Source organism: Podarcis vaucheri (genome assembly GCF_965113315.1).
Source record: "Podarcis vaucheri genome assembly, chromosome: 17".
Lineage (NCBI taxonomy): Eukaryota > Metazoa > Chordata > Lepidosauria > Squamata > Lacertidae > Podarcis > Podarcis vaucheri.
This window is the reverse complement of record NC_138755.1, coordinates 5,430,883-5,453,537: the sequence shown is the minus strand read 5'-3', so window position 1 is coordinate 5,453,537 and position 22,655 is coordinate 5,430,883. Positions and strand designations below refer to the sequence as shown.

Below are 22,655 nucleotides of genomic sequence, written 5' to 3'. Positions count from 1 at the left end.
CTCCTTCCAGTGGGGAGGAGGAGGGTGGGGAAAGCCCAGGGCAGTCATGGGTTTATCTAGTGTTATGGGTAGAGGACCCCAGTTGTCTTCTGAAGAACAGCAACAGAGTGTATGGCACAATCCAGCTAATATGAAACACTGAAATCTCTGTTTCGCTGGGGAAAACCCTGATATTAATATTCATTATTACTTTTATGCTACATTCATAGCGCTTTACAAAAGTGTAAAAGGACTCCCTCTGGTTGTATTTAAATCAAAGGGACTTAAAGGTGCTGATTTTTTGGCTCGGTCATTGACAGCTACAAAAGGCAGGATGGGAGGAACAAGGAACTAGACCTCTGACTTCACTCTCTTAGCAATGAATGATTCTCTCCTCCACAGGTTGGAGACGCAGCCCTGAATTCTCACCTCTGTGACCTGCTTCTGGCTGAATACAACATCTACGTCCAAGCCATCAATTACCCGACTGTGCCTCGGGGGGAGGAGCTGCTGCGGCTGGCCCCCTCGCCCCATCACACGCCACCCATGATGAATTACTTTGTGGGTGAGTCACCAGGACCACATGATCTAGTTGGAACCGTGTTTCCCTGTAATAAAGACCACTGCGTGGTTCTAGAGTTGCAAACTCTAATAATGGTAGGCTTACAAACATGCAGTTAGGAGTTGTAAAAAGAAAAGAAAATGAAGCCATTAACATAGAAATGGAGGCTGTGACCTCATTCGTACATAATGCTAAGCCATAGTTGAGGACCTGCAGCTGTGAATAAACTGGGAAGCATTTGCTTCTGCTTTCAAATAACGATGGTCAAAAAGCCAGAATTATAAACCAATTTACAGGTGGCTCCTTTGGACAAACCATAGTTAAAACTAACTGAAGTTTGTCCTGACTTGCATGTAGCAACAAACTGTGGTTTGTTGAAGACAGAAGCAAAGGCATCTTCACCTCTTCACACCTGCATGCTACAGGAGAGGGGAGCACATCAGTTTTATGGCTCCTTTGCATAGCACCAAACCAGCTGTCCTCCGGATGGCACAGTCTATGTATTGGGCTTCTTAGGAGTTTTACTCCTGTGCCAGGTTGGCATTTGCCTCTTCTCCCATTGGATCAAGGGAAGGGTCAGTGAAGACTCCCCTTTGAAGAAAGGTTGCAGAATTTGGGACTTTTGGGCTTGCCGATCAGAAGGTTGGTGGTTCGAATCCCCGCGATGGGATGAGCTCCCGTTGCTCAGTCCCAGCTACTGCCAACCTAGCAGTTTGAAAGCACACCAAAAAGTGCAAGTAAATAGGTACTGCTCTGGTGGGAAGGTAAGTGGCGCTTCCGTGCGCTGCTCTGGTTTCAGTGTTCTGTTGTGCCAGGAGTGGCTTAGTCATGCTGGCCACATGACCCGGAAAAACTCTGCAGACAAACGCTGGCTCCCTCAGCCTGTAAAGCGAGATGAGCGCCGCAACCCCAGAGTCGTTTGTGACTGGACTTAACTGTCAGGGATCCTTTACCTTTTTAGTTTTGGGAAAAGGCGAGTAAGAGGCAACGTAATAGAAGATTACAGAATTATGCCTGGCAAGGAGAAAGTGGAGAGATAAAAGCTGTTATCCCTCTCCTAACACTAGAGCTTGTGGACATTCAGTGAAGCTGAATGTTGGAAGATCTAGGACAGATAAACGAAAGCACTTCTTTACACTATGCATAGTCAAAGTCTCCCAGGAAGTGATGGCCACCAACTTGGATGGCCTTAAAAGAGGATTATACATATTTATGGAGGAGGAAAGGGCTACCAGTGGCCACTAGCCATGATGGCTATGCTCTCTCTACCTCTGCAGCTGCAGGCAGCATTGCTTCTGAATACCTATTGCTGGAAACCGCAGGAGGGAAGAGGGCTTTTGCTTGCAGGCTAATAATAATAGTAATAGTAATTTATTATTTGCATCCCGCCCCTCTGGCTGGGTTTCCCTAGCCACTCTGGGCGGTTTCCAACAAAGATTAAGAATACACTAAAATGTCACACATTAAAAACTTCCCTGAACAGGGCTGCCTTCAGATGTCTTCTAATGTCAGGTAGTCGTTTATCTCTTTGACATCTGGTGGGAGGGCGTTCCACAGGGCGGGTGCCACTACCGAGAAGGCCCTCTGCCTGGTTCCCTGTAGCTTTGCTTCTCGCAGAGAGGGAACTGTCAGAAGGCCCTCGGCGCTGGACCTCAGTGTCCGGGTAGAGCGATGGGGGTGGAGACGCTCCTTCAGGCATCTGGTTGGCAACTGTGAGAATGGGGTGCTGGACTAGACTGGCCTTTGGCCTGATCCATCTGGCTATTCTTAGGTTCCTCTGGATTTTAACAGGGCCGCAGACTCCTCTTCAGAAACAATAGTTCAACAGCTCCAGGGGCATTGGCCCACAAGCCCCAGCTGCTGCTTAGCACAGAAACCACCAATCAGCTGCCCATTATTCAACTCAGCAAATAATAATAATAATGAAATTTGCAATTTGCATGGCTTGGCTACATTTAACGGCTTCTTCTTCCATTCCCTCTCCAGAGAAGCTCCTGGCAGCCTGGCAGGAGGTAGGGCTGCCTCTGCAGGCCGCAGTCTCCCCTGAGTGCAACTTCTGCCGCCGCCCGCTGCATTTTGCCCTCATGAGCGAGTGGGAGAGGGATTACTTCGGGAACATGGGGCCCCGCTACATCACTCTTTGCGCCTGAAGAACCGGCCTCTGCACACACACACACACGACCTTACAAGAAACAGGATGTCACCACTGACACTGCCAAATGGAAAGAGGGTATCAGGAGTGTAATAAAAATCTGCCACTTTGTCTGCTGTGTCTCTTTCACTGCCTCCCACATTCATGGAATTTAAGTATCCAAATGGGCAGGGCTTCTCTAGGTGGCAAGCAGAACAGGGGAAGGCACAGGCCTCTGCTTGCCACAGGGGTGGGGAACTGAAAGCCAAGGGACCGAATGCGGCCCTCCAATCCTATCGGCTCCCCTGATTCTCCCCAGGCCATACTCTCCACCAGCCCTGCTCTGCACCTTCTTTGAGTATTTTTTTACTGAATGGAACATGTCCTTGAAGTCTCTTGCTCATCTGCAGACTTACACCAAGAACGGAGGAATAGGAATTTGTTTTCAGCACCAAAGTTGAGCTCAACATTCTTTCCATTCCAGGGTTCCTCCTAAGATTTTGTTCTTGTTTGAATTTCAATAGCCTAATGTAGAAGAGGGGCAGGGAGGGGGGGACGCCCTTTGGTTGGTGCTACCAAACTGGGAGTCAGAAATCTTTGCTGATTTACTACAAAATTTCCAGGAATCTCCAGATAAGCTCCTAATCTACCTCCTACCCATACCTGACATAGGGTTTGTCCACACTTACCTTTTGCCCTGTGCTTTCTAGGCACAGGTTTGCACTTTCCTGGCCCATGTCTGAGTGTTCCCCCCAACCCCTAGCCATTTTCCTTGAGAAACCCATTTTTTAACCACTGAATTGGAGCAAATGGCAATTCAGGTTTTTCCCTTTAAGGCATGCTAGTAGTACCAGGGATGGTCAGCAGAGGGCTCCCCTTTCCCTAAGCACACACAGTGAAACCCATGGAAAGGGGAAAGTTCCATGTCTTGCAATCCAAATGACAGCCAGCAGGGATTTTCATGCATTATTCCCAGATAGAAAAGCAAGACGCACCTTTTTGCCCCAAGGCAATCCTGTACAGGCAATATGAACTCAGTTGTGCTAATCTGCAAAACCTGGGCTTAATCCCTTGGTCACCACAATAGCTGAAGCACCCAAGGCAGTTTATGCCACAGGGATCAGGAGCATAGCTGTCAACTTTCAGATTTGAAAATAAGGGATCAGCAGCCTCACCTGTCCCAGGGACAGTCTACAGGATATCTAACAATCCGGAATATTAGCAGGAAACAGTGCTGGATTAAGGGAATTTCCCGCAAAAAAAAGGGACGGTTGACAGCTATGATCAGGAGTACCATAACAGCACCGCCATTCCTCAGAACCAGAACTTTTGGTTCAGCAGCACCCAACTCTCTTTTCAGAGAACATAAGAAATCCAACTTTCCCGGTTCCCACAGAGCAAACGTTTAGGGTTTGTTTCCCAACATCTTTATTTTATCAAAAGTAAAAAAAATAAGATCCCCCCTGCCCCAAATAAGGATTAATCACCTCCCAGCAATTGCATCACTGTTATTACAGGGGTTTGTGGGGAGGGCAGTTAAGGGGAAAGAGCAACTTGCTGCAAGAGCACCATTCAAAAGCACCTCTCCACCCAATGTTAGAGAGAGCCTAACTGCAGGTTTGGTGGGCATGAATCCAGAAAATGCTCATCACAAGTCAGGGTAGTCTGCGTATTCCCAAAGCTTGTGTTAGTCCTAGCACGTAAAACTGTCGATTTAATAATAAAACCAATTATTTCTTCCTCTTTAAACAACGTTCCTATCTGCAGGGTCTGGCATCAAAGACCTCAAAACTCCCAACGTGCTCTGGTACAAAAGTTAAGTTTCTACTGGCACAGCCCAAAAAGATCCCATGGAAACTTGGGGCCTGACCTCTTTGACCCCCCTGGCAATAAGCCTAGGCCTCTCTCTGCCACGGAGGCTGCCTTCCCCTCTCTTCTTAGGCAGCGAGACATCCAGGATACTTTCCATTAGAAACCAACCCCTTCTTTTCCACTTAGGGGTCACTGCGCGTCTAACGTCCTCTCATTTCAGTTCTCCTCTCAATTCAAGGATTCCCTCGACTGGCCCACAGGAAGAAGTCACAGCGGGAGCGGGGATCTGACGGCTTCCCCAGAGGCCGGGCGCAGACATAAAAGCGCCGCCCAGAGTTTGGTCCCGGCTTCTTCACTGTCCGCAGGACACAGGGCTCTCCGTGGGCCTTGCAGTGAGGCGGGCGAGCAGGGCCTGGCAGCAGGGACTTCCACAGGGCAGCGGAGTGGTTTGAACTAGACGGAACTGAGCCTTTCCCACAATCCAGAGCTTCTCCGTTGGCCGTGCCCAGAGTGGGCTCCTCTCTCAAACTCCCAGTGCATAGCTGGGTCCCACCAGCAACTTCCTCCACCCCATGCTCAACAGTGATCCTTCCATAAGCGCCAAGAGGAAGTTCCACCCCAGAATCTTCTGCTGTCCTCGTTTTCATTACCGACTGATAGTTGGCACTGTCGGTGGTGGCCCTAGGCCTGCTGTTTCCAGCTTTGAAGAAGCTTCGCAAATCTCCTTGCCCCTTCTGTGGTGGACCCACCCGTCTCTTCTTGGAACCCCCCGCAACACTTGGTTCCCTCCCGCCCCTTTTTTGCCCCTTCTCCTCTGGCAGGCTGGTCCGCTCCACTTTCACAAGGAAGCGGCTGAGCTTCTGCTGGGTGCCAGCAAACTCAGGCAGGAAGCGGGTGCAGAGAGGTGGGCAGCGGGGCGCCCCCAGGCAGACGCTCCTAAGCGCCACCCGCACAGGGCAGTGGTCGGAGCCAAAGACGTCTGGCATGAGCTGGGCATCCTGCAGCTCTAACAATGCTAGCGCACGATCAGCCAGGATATAGTCAATGCGGGTGCCGTAGTTGAGCTGCCGGGACCCGGTTACGTTGCACCAGCAAGTGTAGGCATCAGTCTGACCAGGGTGCAGCAAACGGAACGTGTCAACAAAGCATTTCCCATGCTGGGAATCCTTGTCTGGCTCCCACAGGAAACTGTCCAGCCAGCGGCGCCCGGGATGCTCCTGAAAGGATTCCTGCAGGTGACAGTGGTGGAAGCGTTAAGTGCTATTATTATTATTAATAATAATAATAATAATAAATTTTTATTTATACCCCGCCCTCCCCAGCCAAGACCGGGCTCAGAGCGGCTAACAACCAATAATAAAAACAAGTTGTTTAAAATACAATTTAAAAAAGATTAAAATACAACATTAAAACATTAGGATGCAGCCACTTCACAAATTAAGATTTCCGTAGTGCTTTCAAATGCTGTCTATGCATTGGTTTCTTGTAACCCTTGCATCAAGGGGTGCGGGTGGCGCTGTGGGTTAAACCACAGAGCCTAGGACTAGCCGATCAGAAGTTTGGCAGTTCGAATCCCTGCGATGGGGTGAGCTCCTGTTGCTCGGTCCCTGCTCCTGCCAACCTAGCAGTTCAAAAGCACATCAAAGTGCAAGTAGATAAATAGGTACCGCTCTGACAGGAAGGTAAATGGCGTTTCCGTGTGTTGCTCTGCTTCACCAGAAACGGCTTAGTCATGCTGGCCACATGACCCGGAAGCTGTACGGCAGCTCCCTCGGCTGATAAAGCGAGATGAGCGCCACAACCCCAGAGTCAGTCATGACTGGACCTAATGGTCAGGGGTCCCTTTACCTTTAACCCTTGCATCATCCTGAAACACAGGGGCAACTAACCTGCAGCCCTGCAGATGTCATTGGACAACGACCCCAACTCTGGCCATGCCTATTTATTTAACTAATTTAAATAAAGTATGTATATACTGTTTTTCATCAGAAAATATCACAAATTGGTTTGCAAGTAAGACTATGTAAAACAAAAATTAAAGTGTACCCGAAGAAGCGTCTCCACCCCCAGCCAGATGGAAGGGGTATAAATAATAAAATTATTATTTTTATTATTATTCTGTGATAAATGAAGCATCCAGCTCCACAACACAGAACTCCACTCGCTCAATATCCAAAACTATTAAGCCAGTGCACTGTAATGGTTAGAGCAGGGATCAGCAAACATTTTCAGCAGGGCGCCAGTCCGCTTTCCCTCAGACCTTGTGGAGGGCCGGACTATATTTTGGAAAAAAGAAGAACGAATTCCTATGCCCCACAAATAACCCAGAGATGCATTTTAAATAAAAGGACACATTCTACTCATGTAAAAACACGCTGATTCCCGGAACATCTGTGGGTCAGATTTAGAAGGCGATTGGGCCGGATCCAGCCCCCTGGCCTTAGTTTGCCTACCCGTGGGTTAGTGTTGGACTATGACCTGGGAGACCAGGGTTCGAATCCCCACTCAGCCATGAAGCTCACTGGGAGATCTTGGGCCATCTGAGGATGGAATGGGGAGGGGGAGAACCACATACACCACCTTGAGCTCCTTGAAAGAAAAGGTGGCATATAAATGCAATAAGCAAATAATAAAATAAACTATTAACACATCTGTAGCTCAAATCACCCTACCCCGGCCCACATTCACATACTCCCCACCTTCACAGCCTGGGGTGGGTGAGGGAATCTGCCTCACTGTTCCTCACCCTCTAAGTCACCTTGCGGACTTCATGATCCCCAAACACGTTGGGAAGGGCTGGGCTCAATGGCAAAGCTTCTGGGTCCCAGGCTCAACTCCCAACATCTCAAGGAAGGTTGGGTTGGGAAGGTCTCCGTCTGAATGCCCTCAGTCTGAAACCAGAGCCGCAGCCACCAGTCAGTGATGAAAATGCTGAACCAGATTCAGACCAAGGATCTGACTCAGAGTAAGGCAGCTTCCTATGTGTCAGGACTCCCCACCCAACCCTGTGCATGCCTATGAGAAACAGGTTTCCTGCCGCTGCAGCAGCACTGCCAGGCCCTGTACTGTAGAGAGTAAAGGCAGCTGCATAAAGTGGGCAGCTTGCTCACCAGATCTCCCGGGTCACAGTGGTCAATGGGCTTGTGTGCTGTGTTGATGTCCCCCAGGATGACCACATGGCTAGACGGAGAGAGGAAATGTGCATGAGTCGCAAGGCAAAGAGGCAAGACGGCGAGACCCCATTCATCCCAACAGTCCTGACTCCATCGGAGAAGGTCGGTGGATTGGAAGCTGGCTTAGACAGGGAAGGGATAACGGCTGAGGCAATGAAATATCATCAGCATCGTTCATATAGGGCTCTTTGACTTTCTCAAGGTTCCTCACATGTATTTGCAGCAGTTCTTACAGCAGTCACGTATGGCACAGCTCAGTATTCTTCCCATGTTGGAGATGAGGGTAGAGGTAGAGACAACAGTGACTGGACCCAGGGGTAGCTGATTTGCTGACTTCCAGCTGTTGCTGGACTAGATCACCCCTGACCATTTGCCAGGCTGGCTGGAGCTGGAGTTTCAATGACTTCTTGAGGACACCACATTGGCTACCCCTCTAGAGAATAGCCGACTGAGTTTGGGGCACTCATCTGTGTGCCCCAAACTACACCAGGAGCTTCACAGCTTGGTCCTTTTCAACAGTGCGATCTCATGCAAACTTAACTAGGGCATCCTTTGCATGCTTGCTCTGGAGTAAGTAGAACTGAACTCAGTGGGGCTCACTGACGTGGCTCCCTCCAGCTGTTTTGCTCTAACTAATCCACCAGTGTTGGCTGTGGCTGATGGGAGTTGGAGTCCAAAACACTGGAAAGGAATCAGAGCACCAAAGGCTTGACTAGGGAGTAAGCCCCAGAATAAGCATGTCTAGGACTGCACTGAGCCAACGAGAGGAGTGACACATACCCTCCAGCTCTGAGAAGTGCCTCGGCCCGAGCTTGCAAGAGATGATAGAAACGCAGCTTGAAGTCCCCACGCTCTGGCTTTTCAGGGTCTGCACGAGGGCAGTACACATTGATGACTGTCAGCGTGGTCTCCTGCTGTTCTGAAGTGCTGCAGTGAAAGGACAAAGCACATCATTGCTGTCACACCTCAGTTACTAATGGCTCAAGCTCCCCGATTCATGGCTGGCTAGGACAGCTATAGTCACAGACCCATTAACATCTTCACAACAGGTTTAGGAAAATCCACTATCAAGGCTGAGGATGCTCAGGAAATTCCATGTGTTAAAATGGAAAGAACACTCAGCAATCAGCAATCTGCTCCTAAAGGGTTGAAAACATTCTGCATACTTTTAAAAATATTTATGGCTGCAGTGGTATCAGTGTGGCATTCATTCTGTCCCAGCTCCTGCCAACCTAACAGTTTGAAAGCACACCAGCATGAGTAGATAAACAGGTACCACTGCGGCAGGAAGGTACATAGCGTTTTCATGTGCTCTGGCACTTGTCAGTGTCCTGTTGCGTCAGAAGCTGTTTACAGTGGTGCCCCGCAAGACGAATGCCTCGCAAGACGGAAAACCCGCAAGACGAAAGGGTTTTCCATTTGCGAGTTGTTTCGCAAGACGAATTTCCCTATGGGCTTGCTTTGCAAGAAGAAAGCCCATAGGGAAATCTCCGGGGACCTCTTTTAAATGCTGGCGGTGGGGAGCAAAGCCTCCCCTCCCCTCCAGCCTTCAGAAGAGGTCCAGGAAGGCCGGCGGGGGCCGAAAGGCTTTGCTCCCCACCGCCAGCATTTTAAAAGCAGTCTGGGATAGCAGGGAAGCGCTTCCCGCTATCCCAGACGGCTTTTGAAGGCAGGCGGGGGGGGGGAGCAAAGACTTTCGCCCCCCGCCGGCCTTCAGAAGAGGTCCTGGACTGGCGGGGGGCGAAAGTCTTTGTCCCCCCCTGCCTGCCTTCCCAGAGGCTTTTAAATCGCCCCGGACAGCGGAGAAGTCCTTCGCTGTCCCGGGGCGATTTTAAAATGCCGCCCGCCAGCATTTTAAGATCGCCCCGGACAGCGGAGAAGTCCTCCGCTGTCCTGGGGTTTTTTAAAATGCTGGGGGTGGGAAGAAAAGCCCTTGTCCCCCCCCCCAGCCTTCAGAAGAGGTCGGGGGACAGACTGTCCCCGGACCTGGTCTGAAGGCGGTTTCCATAGGAACGCATTGGTTGATTTTCAATGCATTCCTATGGGAAACCGTGCTTCGCAAGACGAAAAACTCGCAAGAAGAAAAAACTTGCGGAACGAATTAATTTCGTCTTGCGAGGCACCACTGTATTCATGCTGGTCACATGGTCCAGAAAGTTGTCTGAGGTCATATGCTGACTCCCTCGACCTGAAGTGGGATGAGCGCCACACCCCATAGTCAAGCTTGACTGGACTTAACTGCCCAGGGGTCCTTCAACTTTACCTACCTCAATGTGTAACCCAGCATGTGATGCAAAATTGCAAAAAAACTCAATTTTGCTTCAAATTAAAAGGAAAGCATCTAGCCCTCTTAGCTGGCCAGGAAAATCTGAGAAATCCTGGAAACTTGTTCTCTATTACACACACATTCTTTTCAACTCTCCTTGATAACAACCCTGTAAAGTTGTTATAATTATTATTGTTGTTATTAGCCAGGATCACAAATGGAGAGTTGAGAGCAAGGTGACAGACCCTGTAATAAATTTATCCTTGAGGGTTAGATCTGAGTTGGGCATTTCTTGGCTCACACTCTTAAGACCACAATTTTCTCAACTACAACAGCTGTCAGTTACCAAGCATTGTCATTGGCTCACAGCTCTGCAGACCCTCCCACCCCACCCCTTCCTGTTCCTACCGAATACGGTGACGTGTGATCACAGCCCGGCCCTCACTGTCCAATGCCTGTAGCTCCTCAGTTGTGAAGCCCTCTGTCTCTCCATAAGAACCAACTGCGCCATCGTGCTTAGCAAACAGCCCAGACAGGCCTTCTTCAGCTGCCTCTGGGGTGGCACTGACCTTGCAGAACGTTGCAACACCTGGAAAACAAGGAGAGACTGAAAGTTTGTTCTGGGCTCTCACAGTGGGCTATAAAGCTACCTATTTGATCCAAGATACAAGAGAAAGAAACAAATTGAAACCTCTGTACCTTACAGAGGTAAGGCACACCGCTTTGTACATCACTTTGTGGGGTTTATAAAAAAAAATCAAGTGGTATGCAAATTATATGCAATAAAATAAAATAAATAATGGTGGTTTGATTGGCGGTAAAAAGCAGGGGATATTTTTCAGCCAGGGAGGCAAATCAATGCCATCTGAAAGTGACAGATGAAGTCACCACTTAAGACACAGCTACAGGAGTATGCTGAGACATTGGCAACCTGAGAGGTGGCTGATCCCCTTTGCTACTGTCCACTAACCTGAATAGCCATTGCGAGTGCGACTGAAGCTGAAATAAGAGTTATAGCCGTCCACTATTGCCAGTGGCTCCTCCAGCAGGTCCCCTGAGAACAAAACAGAATTTGGAAAGCCATCAGGCTGGAGACGTGGCATCAGAAAACCATTTTTTAAAAAATTCACTCTCTTTGCTGTTGTTGTCTTTTTTCTAACGTGCAAAAGGTTACAGGTTTGCCCAGCAATGTGGTCACAGCAATGCAGGTTCACTCAGCAATGTAGCTTATCCAGATTTTTTTGCAAGGGGGGGGGCAGGATTTTTAATAGATGTCTTCCACCAACACTGTAAAAGATTTCTCCCTTCCTCTCTTTTGACTCCTCACTCTCCATTGCTTTACTCCTAGAGTAGAGGTGGAGGAATCTGCAGCCACCCAGGTGTTGTTGGACTGCAACTCCCATCAGCCCCAGCCATCCTATTTTTTTTTTTTAAATGCTTTTTATTATATTTTCTTCATCATACACAACCAAAAAGAAAAGCACAACCAAAAAGAGACATTAAAAGTTAGACAAAAGAAGGAAAAATAAAGAGAGAAAAGTGAAAGAAAAGAAAAAACACATACGTTGCATCGACTTCCCTCCCTCCTGATTTCGGGTTTCTATTTTTAATAAAGTCATATTACAGCTGGTGTTAGTTTTTAGTTTATAACATCGGAAGAGTTAAATCGAACCTACTGCAGTTGTTGTGTTACCAGAGTTGCCTTCACTGTATACCATAAATTTATTCCAATCCTCTTTTAACTTTGTATTTTTTTGATTTCTGATTCTTTGCGTCATTCTTGCCAATTCTATAAAATCATATAATTTCAGTTGCCAATCCTTCACCGTTGGTGTAATTGGGTTTTTCCAGTTTTGGGCGATTAGCATTCTAGCCGCAGCTGTTGCGTATTGGAACAGGGTTTTGTCTTTTTCTGGTATTTCTTTTCCAACCATCCCTAGTAAAAAGGCCTCTGGTTTCTTGGGAAATGTGAGTCTAAATATTTTTTTTAGTTCATCATATATCTGATTCCAAAATTTTTTTATTTCCTCACATGTCCACCACATATGTATAAAATTCCCTTCATTTGTTTTACATCTCCAGCAGGCCTTGTTACCGGTCTTGTACATCCTATTTAATTTTTCTGGTGTTAAATACCATCTGTATATCATCTTTTCTAGATTTTCTCTAATTGCCACACTTGCTGTGAATTTTATTCCCTGATTCCATAGCTTCGACCATTTCTCGTATTCTATGTTGTGTCCCAAGTCTCTAGCCCACTTTACCATAACCTCTTTAGTTTCTACATCTTTTGTATCCTCCTCCAATAAAATATTATACAATTTGGATAATAATTTAGATTTGCTCTCAATTATTTCGATTTGGAATTTTGATTTCTTTTCATTCATTCCTACTTTCTTGTCTTCCGTCCATCTTGCATTGATCTGATGGTACTGTAGCCAACCCTTCAACTTTCCTTTCAGTTCCTCGTACGGTTTTAATTTCCAATTTTCATGGGAGCGTGTCAATAAATCTTCGTATGTTAAGTTTTTCTCATCCAAATTTGTTTTTTTAACTGATAAAATGTCTATTGGGGACAGCCACCAGGGTGTTCTTGGTTCTAACAGTTTTTTATTTCTTTCCCAAACTTCATATAATGGCCCTCTAATGATATGATTTGAAAAACCCTTATGTGTTTTTCCTTTATTTAGCCAAAGGTAGGCGTGCCAACCCCACCTGTTGTCTACACCTTCAAGTTCCAACAGATCCGTGTTCTCCAAAGTTATCCAATCTTTCACCCAACTTAGGCAGGCAGCTTCATAGTATAATTTTAGGTTGGGTACCGCCATCCCTCCTCTCTCCTTTCGGTCTGTAAGTAGTTTGTATCTGATCCTTGGTCTTTTTCCCTGCCATATAAATCTTGAGAGTACTTTCTGCCAATCTTTAAATATTTTGGTCCCTCTAATGACCGGGATATTCTGAAAAAGGAACAACATCTTGGGGAGAGTGTTCATTTTTATCGCCTCCATCCTACCGAGCCACGAGAGGTTAACTCTGCTCCAAACATCCAGATCTTTTTTAATTTTATTCCAGGTCGTTGTATAATTATCTTCAATTAAATTTATATTTTTAGGTGTAAGCCAAATACCTAAATATTTTACTTTTTTAGTCACTTTAATTCCATGTTGGCTCTCTAAATTTTCTTTTATATCATTTCTCAAATTCTTTGTTAATATTTTGGTCTTTGATTTATTCAGTTTAAATCCTGCTAATCTGCCGTATTCTTCTAATATTTCCAGCGCCTTTTCGATGCTCCCTTGCGGTTCTTCTACGGATAACATCAAGTCATCTGCGTAGGCTTTTAGTTTGAACTCTTTTGATCCTATCTTGATCCCTTTGATCTCCGGTGTTGATCTTAATTTATTTGCCAAAACTTCTAAAACCGTAATGAATAAGAGCGGTGAGAGGGGGCAACCTTGCCTGGTTCCTTTTTCAATTTGAAACGTGTTTGTAAGATTGTTATTTATCACCAGTTTGGCAGATTGGTTTGAATATATTGCCTGTATTCCTCTCAGGAATTCTCCCTCTATCCCGGCTTCTTCCATGGTCTTTAGTAGAAACTGCCACGAGATATTATCGAACGCCTTTTCGGCATCTATGAAAATCAAGGCCGCTGGTATGTTGTTGTTAGTTTCCAGATATTCGATTAGGTTTATAGTGTGTCTCACATTGTCCTTCAGGAATCTATTTGGTAAAAAACCTGCTTGGTCTTTATGAATTAAGTTCGATAGGCACTTTTTTAATCTATTTGCCATAATATCGGCGTATATTTTGTAATCGTTGTTCAATAGGGATATTGGCCTGTAATTTTTAATATACATTTTATCTACATCCGGTTTTGGAATTAATGTTATGAAAGCTTCCCTCCACGACTCAGGTATTTTCCCTCCTCTCAAGATGTTGTTCATTGTATCACAGAGCACCGATGATAGGTGATTTCCTAAGACTTTACAATATTTGGCCGAAAGGCCATCTGGGCCTGGAGCTTTTCCTGCTTTCATTTTTTTTATAGCATTTTGAACCTCTTCTATGTTAATGGGTTTGTTTAGTTGAAATCTTTCTTCCTCCCCGATGGTCTTTCCTTTGTGTCTTTTTAGATATCTTTCTATTTGCGTTAGGTCCTCTTCCCCCTTCTTATATAATTCTTCATAGAATTCCAGAAATTTCTTTTGTATTTTAATTGGATCTACTATCAGATCTTCCTCTACTTTTATTTTATTTATCATATTCTGTTTCTGTCTTTTTCTCAATTGCCAGGCCAGAAATTTCCCTATTTTGTTCGCTGACTCAAAGTATCTTTGCTTCATTAGTTTGATTTTCCATTCAATTTCTTGACTCGTCAGCATCGAATATTGTGTTTGTAACATTTTTATTGCTCGGATACTTTGTTCATCCTTCGGGTGATCTGTTAATTTTTTCTCATGCTCTCTTAGCTGCTTAAGTATTTCTTCTTTCTTCTGCTGTCTTATCTTCTTCTTGTAGTTGTTTTGCTGAATAAATAGACCTCTTATCACCGCCTTACTAGCGTCCCAGACCACTTCTATGCTTGTTCCTGTATTTAGATTTAAGTTAAAATATTCTTTTAGGGTGGTTTTGGCCTTTTCAATAACATCGTCATTTTCTAATAGGTATTCATTTAATCTCCATCTGAAACTTCCCTGTGTTATCCCTTTAATTTCCAAAGTTGTCATATTATGATCCGAAAATGTTCTTGGGTGAATTTCGCAATTTATTGTTCTTAGGGTAAGTGCTCTCGAGGTCCAGATCTGATCTATTCTGCCCCAGCTTTTATGTGCTTCGGAAAAGAAGGTGAACTGCTTTTCTGTTGGGTGTTTGTATCTCCATATATCTATTAAGTCTAGGTTTTCTTCCAAATCTTGGAATGATTTCGGTAACTTTCCTTGATTTTGTTTTCTATTTTCCGTTTGTCTATCCCTTTCTGGTGACGGCACCGCGTTGAAGTCTCCCAATAGAATCGTCTTGTTGTCATCTAACTCTAATAATACTTGTTCTAATTTCTTGAAAAACTCAGATTTGTTTGTATTTGGGGCATAAATGTTAACTACATTAATCTTTTCTCCCTGGAAATTGATTTGAACCCCTAGTATCCTCCCCTCCTCATCCTTGTATATCATTTTTGGTTCCCATTTTTCCTTCACATATACTACCACCCCCTTTTTTTTTTCTTCCGTAGAGTTTATAAATTCTGTGCCCAAGAGTTTGTTTGTTAAGACATGTTTATGCTTTTTAGCTACATGAGTTTCTTGAATACAGATTACATCCAGTTTTTCCTTTTTCAACACATTTGCAATTTTATTCCTTTTGGCTTTTTCGTTCAAACCGTTTACATTCCATGTTACGATTTTAAGGTTCATTATCACTTTTATCTACTAATGAGTCAGTAATTTCCCGGTTTGGTTTTTGTCTGTTTAGATTCGGGTGGTTTTGTCTTCTGTTTGTTCTTCGACCTCTTCCTCCTCCTCCTCCTCCCCCCCCTCCCCCTCGTCCCCTCCTCCCCTGGCTCCTCCCTCCCTCTCTAGTCTCTCCTCTAGACACCCCTCCCTTCTTTCTTCCCTCTCTCCATCCCTCTCCCCATATCTTTCCTCTACCCCCCCGAGGTCCTTTTCATATCTACGTAGAAATTTACTGACTTCCTGATTGTCAGTTATCTTAAATCTTTTCCCTTTGTAAAAAAAGGAAATCCCTTCTGGGAATTCCCATCTATGTTGTATGCCATTTTTCCTTAAAATGCCGACTATTTGTTTGTAGCCCTCTCTTTTTCGAAGTAATCTGATTGGGATTTCTTTGAGGATAATAATTGGTTTTCCATCGATTACCAATTTCTTCTGGTAGCTCTCCCTCAAAATCATATTTCTCATGTCTATCGATTTAAAGATCACTAGGCAATCTCCTGGGACTTTTTTCAATCTATTTTGTTTGGGTCTTATTTTTATTCTAAAAGCGTTTTCTATTTTTTGCGCAATCTCTTCTTCTTTCAATACAAGCCAAATCGCAAGTTCTTTAATCATTTTCCCTTTTATGTCTTCCTCTCTTTCTTCCCCTATTCCTCTGAATTTTAGGTTTAACTGCTTTTGTTTCATCTCCATCAAGGCTAGGTTGTCTAACACCTGTTCTTGAGTTTTACTCAATTCTCCAAAATTTTCTTTAGTTTTTTCAGCTTCTTTTCTCTGGTCTCTCAAATCTTTTTGCATTTTTTTATTTAGTTCTTCTAAAGACTTTGTTTTGACTGTTAAATCTTTTATTTTGTTTGAGAGTTCCCCTGTAACAGCTTCAATCTTTTTATCAAAGGATTCCTGCATCTCTCCTAACTTTTTTTCTATACGTGTCTCATTCTGTCTGAATTCCTCTTTTATTTTCAGCCATAATGCATCTAAATCTTTTATTTCCTCTTGCCTTGAAATTCTCCTATCCATTGGTGTTCCCACAGCCTTCTTTCCGTCTCTCCCCGTCATCTGCCCACCCCCCTCTCCTCCCCGCCACCCACCCCTCACAATGAGTTAATTTAAGGGTTTTTTAAAATTTCACCGGCAGGACATGCAATCTTAGGTATTTTAGATATCACAAAAACAGTTACATTGACCTGTTCCCTGAATTCAGACAATATTTATATTAATGATGTTTTTTAGGTCAACGTAAAACTGAATTTCCGTTGAGTAATAAAGGTGTAAAAAAGCCAAAAATGAAAGAAGGGGGAAATGCTAGGATATGCTGGAGGTATGACCCAAAGGAGAAGCAATAGAAAAGCAATAGAAAAGTTAATACAGTCTAAGTAAATCAGGTGATATGAAGGTGATATGAAAGCTTCTCTTTTGGTTTTCAGCCACTTGTTTGGCTTAATCCATTCCCCCGTAAAATAGGTTCTTGTCCTATTTTCACTAGGTCAGCCGCGTGTAGTGTTGCTGCCTGAATATGTAAGCAAGGGTTCTTATCCTATTAATATTTCCTTAAATGCAGCCAGCGGTCAAAGGGCTTGAAAATAGGGGAGGTGGGCATGGGAAGGGGAAGGGGAGGGACAGGAGGAGAGGGGGGGTAACAAAAGGGCAGACGCCGAGACAGAGGTTCCTGGAGTTTCGGGGTTTCTCTGCCAAGTTTGGATTTCTCCAAGAAGGGGGGGGGAGTTCAAACTCAAAAAAAAAAGAAAGGAAAAAAAAAAGAAAAGTTTAGTCCCAGTCTCAAAAAGGAGAGGTCTAATCCCAGTCTCAACAAGAAGAGGCAAAGAAGCGGCCAATTCAGCGGCGCAGGTTCAATCCAAAAAGAAAGAGGCAAAAAGATCCTTCCCAGTCTCTAAGTCCTTTGCGGAGATCGGTTTCAGGTAGGTCCAACCGGACAACCCCCCAGATAGAAGCAAGCTGTTTCTTCTCCCACACAGGGGCTTGCGCACTGTATTCCTTTTAATATTAAACAGTATGGCAACAGGCTACAAAAGCTGAGAAGCCACAGAAGCTGGAGAGCCAAAAAGAATGCAGGTACAGCAGGTCGGGGTAGTTTTAATCCGTCATGTGAGTTTACGGAGCGTTCTAGAGTTTCTCCGTTCGCTCCTCCCGATTTCCCCTTCAACTTTCTATCCAGCTCTCCGATAGACCACCTTTTCATACAAAGTCTCTAAAGTTTCCTTTCATTTGTACACTTCTTTTAGTAGTTACTTTACTTTGCCCCGCGGAATCCCTGGCGGGGACTTCCCTCTCTTTGTTCTACAGCGGGTGAAGCTTGTTACTTTGTCTCGCTCTTCCGATTAGCTTCCCAGCGCCATCTTGGCCCCGAAATACAGGTCGGGCTCCTTAACTTAATCCATTAACATCCACTGCACCTTAAGGTCTATTTGTCTGGTTTTTACAGTTCAACATTTATCTTTCAATTCCAAAGGCAGCAGTTCTGAAAAATTTCGGAAGTCTGTCGCCACTTTTCAGCGGGGGCTCGAGACATAGCTGCGCGGGGTCGCAGAGCTTACCGGAATGCGTCTCTCGGTCCCATTGCTTCAGAATCCTCCCCAAAATAGAGAAGAATCCAAAAGGCTCGGACCTCTCCGACGCTGCTGGCAGCACTTCCTACCAGGGGGCCCCCCTGGAAGTTTTGGGGTCGCAGTGCCTTTGCGTTGCCCCTCAAAACCCCCGCGCAGTTCGGGGAAGTCGCACAGCAACTTCTCCGCGCTCCCGTACTGCTGGCGATCCAAACCGGAAGTTCCAGCCCCAGCCATCCTAAATCAATGGTCAGGGATTAATGGAACTGTAGTCCAACCACATGGGAGGGCCACAGGTTCCTCATCCTAATCCTAGGTAAAGGGCACCCCTTTCCCAAATGTTTCTCTCAAGGGGGGAAATATATCTTCTCACCATGTTTGTCTCTCGTCTGTACTTGGCACTGCCTTTCCCACCTGTAAATGTTGGAGGGGTGTCAGACACGTCTCTTTAACCCATTCTGCTATCTGTCCCACACCCAATTTCAGGTTACCAAAACACAACTGTATGACAAAAGTAGGGTCAGGTGCCCAACTTTGAGCAATCTTGCTTTTGATAATGAAACTAGGAATCTCCACCATGACCCCTTGAGAGCTGGGGACAGGTGGGAAAAGGCACATGATTCTGCCTTACCCCAAAATACAGTTTCTCTACTCATCATGGATGGAGGAAAAAAATTAATGGGTGCTAATTCTACTTGTGAACGTTTATCTCACCTTATGCACTTGTAAGGTCCTTGGGGCAGGGACCCCATCTCTTTATCTGCCACAGACCCTGTGGTTGTTTTTTTTTTGTTTGCTAGACCAATGCCAGTTGCTTCCTTGTAAGTCAATAATGCGAATCCAGTGGTACTGCTGTAGATGTTGCTGGACTTCAAAGTCCCATCACCCCTGACCTCTGGCTGTGCTACCTACCTGGGGCTAACAGTTGTAGCTCTTATTAATATTTATTAAACTTGCCGTATTTTTTGCTCTATAACACGCACCCGACCATAACACGCACGTAGTTTTTAGAGGAGGAAAATTCGTAGGCATGCCACTCGTAGGCATTCCCTCCATAACACGCACAGACATTTCCCCTTACTTTTTAGGAGGAAAAAAGTGAGTGTTATGGTGCAAAAAATACGGTATATACCACCCTTCATCCGAAGGGTGAAGATCTCAGGCTAGTTAACAAAGAACACATAACGTAACAGCAGATCATGTTACATATGAGGTAATTTTTACCTGTTTTACTATTTTAACTTTTGTAGCTTTTAAAGTAGGGTTGTAAATTTGTCTTTACTGTTATCTTTTTTTGTAAACTGCTATGAGGGTTTTTTACAGTCCTGTAAAGTGGTATAGCAATTTCACGAAATAAATAAAGGAAAAATTAAAAGCAATACCTCCTCCCACTCCTACAACTGAAAAACAACAGCAACGCCATCATCTAGAGCAGGTACATCAGATTAATGAATTGTTTAAGATAGATAGGAAAAATGGCTTTGCAGAACAAACACCTCAATTCACCAAATACTTATTAGATACAAATATAAAAGTATTATCAAAAACGTACAAACTGCTGTTGGAATGGGAAACTAAAGAGGAATTTGTGAAATCGAGCATGATTAGGTGGGCACAAGATGTGGCTCACAATATTGACTATGAATTATGGGAAAAGTTGTGGAAAAGAAATATGAATTTTATGGGATGTTATGCGATAAAAGAAAATATGATGAAAACGGCCCACAGATGGTATTTAGCACCCACCAGATTGGCAAAAATGTCTAAAAAAGAAAAAGGTATATGTTCGAAGTGTGGTGGTCCTGTAAAATAATTAAGGAATATTTGGAAATTATATATACAGTGGTGCCTCGCAAGACAAAATTAATTCGTTCCGCAAGTTTTTTCTTCTTGCGAGTTTTTCGTCTTGCGATGCACGGTTTCCCATAGGAATGCATTGAAAATCAATTAATGCGTTCCTATGGAAACCGCCTTCAGACCAGGTCCGGGGACAGTCTGTCCCCCGACCTCTTCTGAAGGCTGGGGGGGGGGAACAAGGGCTTTTCTTCCCACCCCCAGCATTTTTAAAAACCCCGGGACAGCGGAGGACTTCTCCGCTGTCCGGGGCAATCTTAAAATGCTGGCGGGCGGCATTTTAAAATCACCCGGGACAGCGGAGAACTTCTCCGCTGTCCGGGGCGATGTAAAAGCCCCTGGGAAGGTAGGCAGGGGGGACAAAGACTTTTGCCCCCCGCCCGCCTTCAGAAGAGGTCCTGGACAGTTTCACCCCGCCGCCCCTTGCTTCAAAAGAGGTCTGGAGACAGCAGGGAAGACGCGCTGCACTTCCCGCTGTCCCCGGACCTGGGGCTGTGGGGAGAAGATCGCTTCTCCCCGCCGCCCCTTGCTTCAAAAGAGGTCCGGGGACAGCGGGAAGCGCTTCCCGCTGTCCCCAGACCTGGGGCTGCGGGGAGAAGATCGCTTCTTCCCCACTGTCCCCGGACCTCTTTTGAAGCAAGGGGCTGCGGGGAGATCGCTTCTCCCTGCTGCCCCTTGCTTCAAAAGAGGTCCAGGGACAGTGGGAAGCGCTTCCCGCTGTCCCCGGACCTGGGGCTGCGGGGAGAAGATCGCTTCTCCCCGCCGCCCCTTGCTTCAAAAGAGGTCCGGGGACAGCGGGGAAGAAGCGCTGCGCTTCCCACTGTCCCCGACCTCTTTTGAAGCAAGGGGCGGTGGGGAGAAGCGATCTCCCCGCAGCCCCTTGCTTCAAAAGAGGTCCGGGGGCAGCGGGGAAGACCCGCTGTCCCCAGAGCTTGCGGGGCAAGCTTCGTTTTGCGAAGCAAGCCCATAGGGAAATTCGTCTTGCGAGGCAACTCGAAAACGAAAAAACCTTTCGTTTTGCGAGCTTTTCGTCTCGCGAGGCGTTAGTCTTGCGGGGTACCACTGTAATGAATTAAAAAATATACTTAAAAAAAGCTTTCCCAAAACACCCAAGATTTTTCTTTTGAGGATGGTAACAATGGAGGTCAAAAAACCTAAGAGTTTATTACTATACACTACCACTGCAGCTAGAATATTATTGGCACAAAGGTGGAGAACAAGGAAGAATGGCAGTGAAAAATGTTTGAATATGCTGAATTGGCTGGTCTGATGAACAGCATAAGAGAAAACGAAGATAAGGAATATAAGGAGGAATGGATAACGTTTATTGACTACTTCAAGAACCAGTATAGACATAGCTTAGCAGGTGTCGTGTAAATCCAGCAGCTGAAATAATAGATAACAAATTGGATCATTTAAAAGATGTGGATTACGCGTAGTAGTAAAGGTACCCCTGCCCGAACGGGCCAGTCTTGACAGACTCTGGGGTTTGTGCGCTCATCTCACATCTATAGGCCGGGGGCCAGCGCTGTCCGGAGACACTTCCGGGTCACGTGGCCAGCGTGACAAGCTGCATCTGGCGAGCCAGCACAGCACACGGAACGCCGTTTACCTTCCCGCTGGTAAGCGGTACCTATTTATCTACTTGCACCCGGGGGTGCTTTCGAACTGCTAGGTTGGCAGGTGCTGGGACCGAGCAGCGGGAGCGCACCCCGCCGCGGGGATTCGAACCGCCGACCTTTCAACGCGTAGTAGTAGGAACCAGGAAAAGTGTGGAAGGGAAGTTGTATGCCTACATGCTGTATTTGGTACCAGGTTGCAAGTGGGACAGGCGGAGGGGAGGGAACGGGAAGGGGTTAAATATGCTCTCTGTTCCTGTTTTTGAAAATGCAAATTTTTATTTTTATTTTGAAATAGAGCAGTCTTTCCCAACCTCGTGGGGGAGGTCCTCCTACATGTCGTTGGACTACAACTCCCATCATCCCTAGCTAGCAGGACCAGTGGACAGGGATGATGGGAGCTGTAGTCCAACAACAGATGGAGGATTTCCCCCCCCCATCTAGTCTGGAGGAACACGCGTTCTCCATCAATGGTTCACGTCAGAACTACCACCACCCCGCCTGCCACCCCTCCTCCCCCGCCATGTCATGACATAAACCTTTACAAGGCAGCCGGCGCCAGCTAAGCCGGTTCTGGGCCCTACACGTTCGCCCCCTGCCCTGGACTGCTTATGCACGTGTGAACGCATGTTCCTCGCGTCGACTCACGGGTGACCTTGGTCTCTTGCAGGCAGACGACATCCGCCCCCAGGGAGTCCAGGAGCGGCCTCAACCCCGCGGGCCCCAACCCAGCCCGGAGCCCGTTGACGTTCCAGCTCGCCAGCCTCATCCCCGCCTCAGGGGCGAGGAAAGCGACCGGAAGTCTCTGGGGAACGTCATTTCCGGCCGCCAAGGCGAGGCGTTTGAAAAAGCAAGCAGGGCCTCACTTCCGGTTTAGAACGGAAACGCCCGTTGCCAGGGAGGGGGAGGAGTAGGAAACGGCGTTCCAATAAAAACAAGCTGACGTCATTAGTGTTATTATATTATATCCCCTCCTTTTTAAGTTGTTGTTGCTTATTAAATTTAACCACCGCCCTTCATCCGAGGTTCACAGGGCGGCTTAATAACACGTTAATAACAAAACCCTCTCCCCGCACAGTATTATTATTCAATATTTGCATCCCGCTCACAACCAAATGTTGAGCTCCAAAGCGGCTCACTAAAATCACAACGCAACAAACTTCGCAGTGCTTGGAAGTGACAGCAAAAGAGGGTCGCTTTGCTCCTCCTCGGGTGTTGGAAGAGGCCACGGAATTGATTTTC

The 22,655-nt window shown here is 46.0% G+C and overlaps 2 protein-coding genes across 4 annotated transcripts in view; one reads left to right on the top strand and one right to left on the bottom strand.

The window, feature by feature from the left end:
• ALAS2 (5'-aminolevulinate synthase 2) overlaps positions 1-2,804 on the top strand; it is a 30,561-nt gene extending 27,757 nt beyond the window's left edge. For all 3 annotated transcript variants that reach the window (XM_082205441.1, XM_082205440.1, XM_082205442.1), the window contains exons 10-11: positions 382-544; positions 2,528-2,804. In XM_082205441.1, coding sequence (XP_082061567.1) covers positions 382-544; positions 2,528-2,691 — 327 coding nt within the window. In that variant the 3' untranslated portion in view covers positions 2,692-2,804. The remainder of the gene's footprint in view (positions 1-381; positions 545-2,527) is intronic.
• A 1,283-nt stretch (positions 2,805-4,087) lies between these two features.
• APEX2 (apurinic/apyrimidinic endodeoxyribonuclease 2) lies at positions 4,088-22,226 on the bottom strand. The gene is made up of 6 exons (XM_082205471.1): positions 22,062-22,226; positions 10,894-10,977; positions 10,332-10,512; positions 8,438-8,584; positions 7,595-7,664; positions 4,088-5,713 (listed from the first exon to the last, which is right to left on the bottom strand). Exons 1-6 carry the CDS (start codon positions 22,180-22,182, stop codon positions 4,718-4,720), a joined length of 1,599 nt encoding a protein of 532 aa, XP_082061597.1. The 5' UTR covers positions 22,183-22,226; the 3' UTR covers positions 4,088-4,717.
• Between the last annotated feature and the right edge of the window lie 429 nt (positions 22,227-22,655).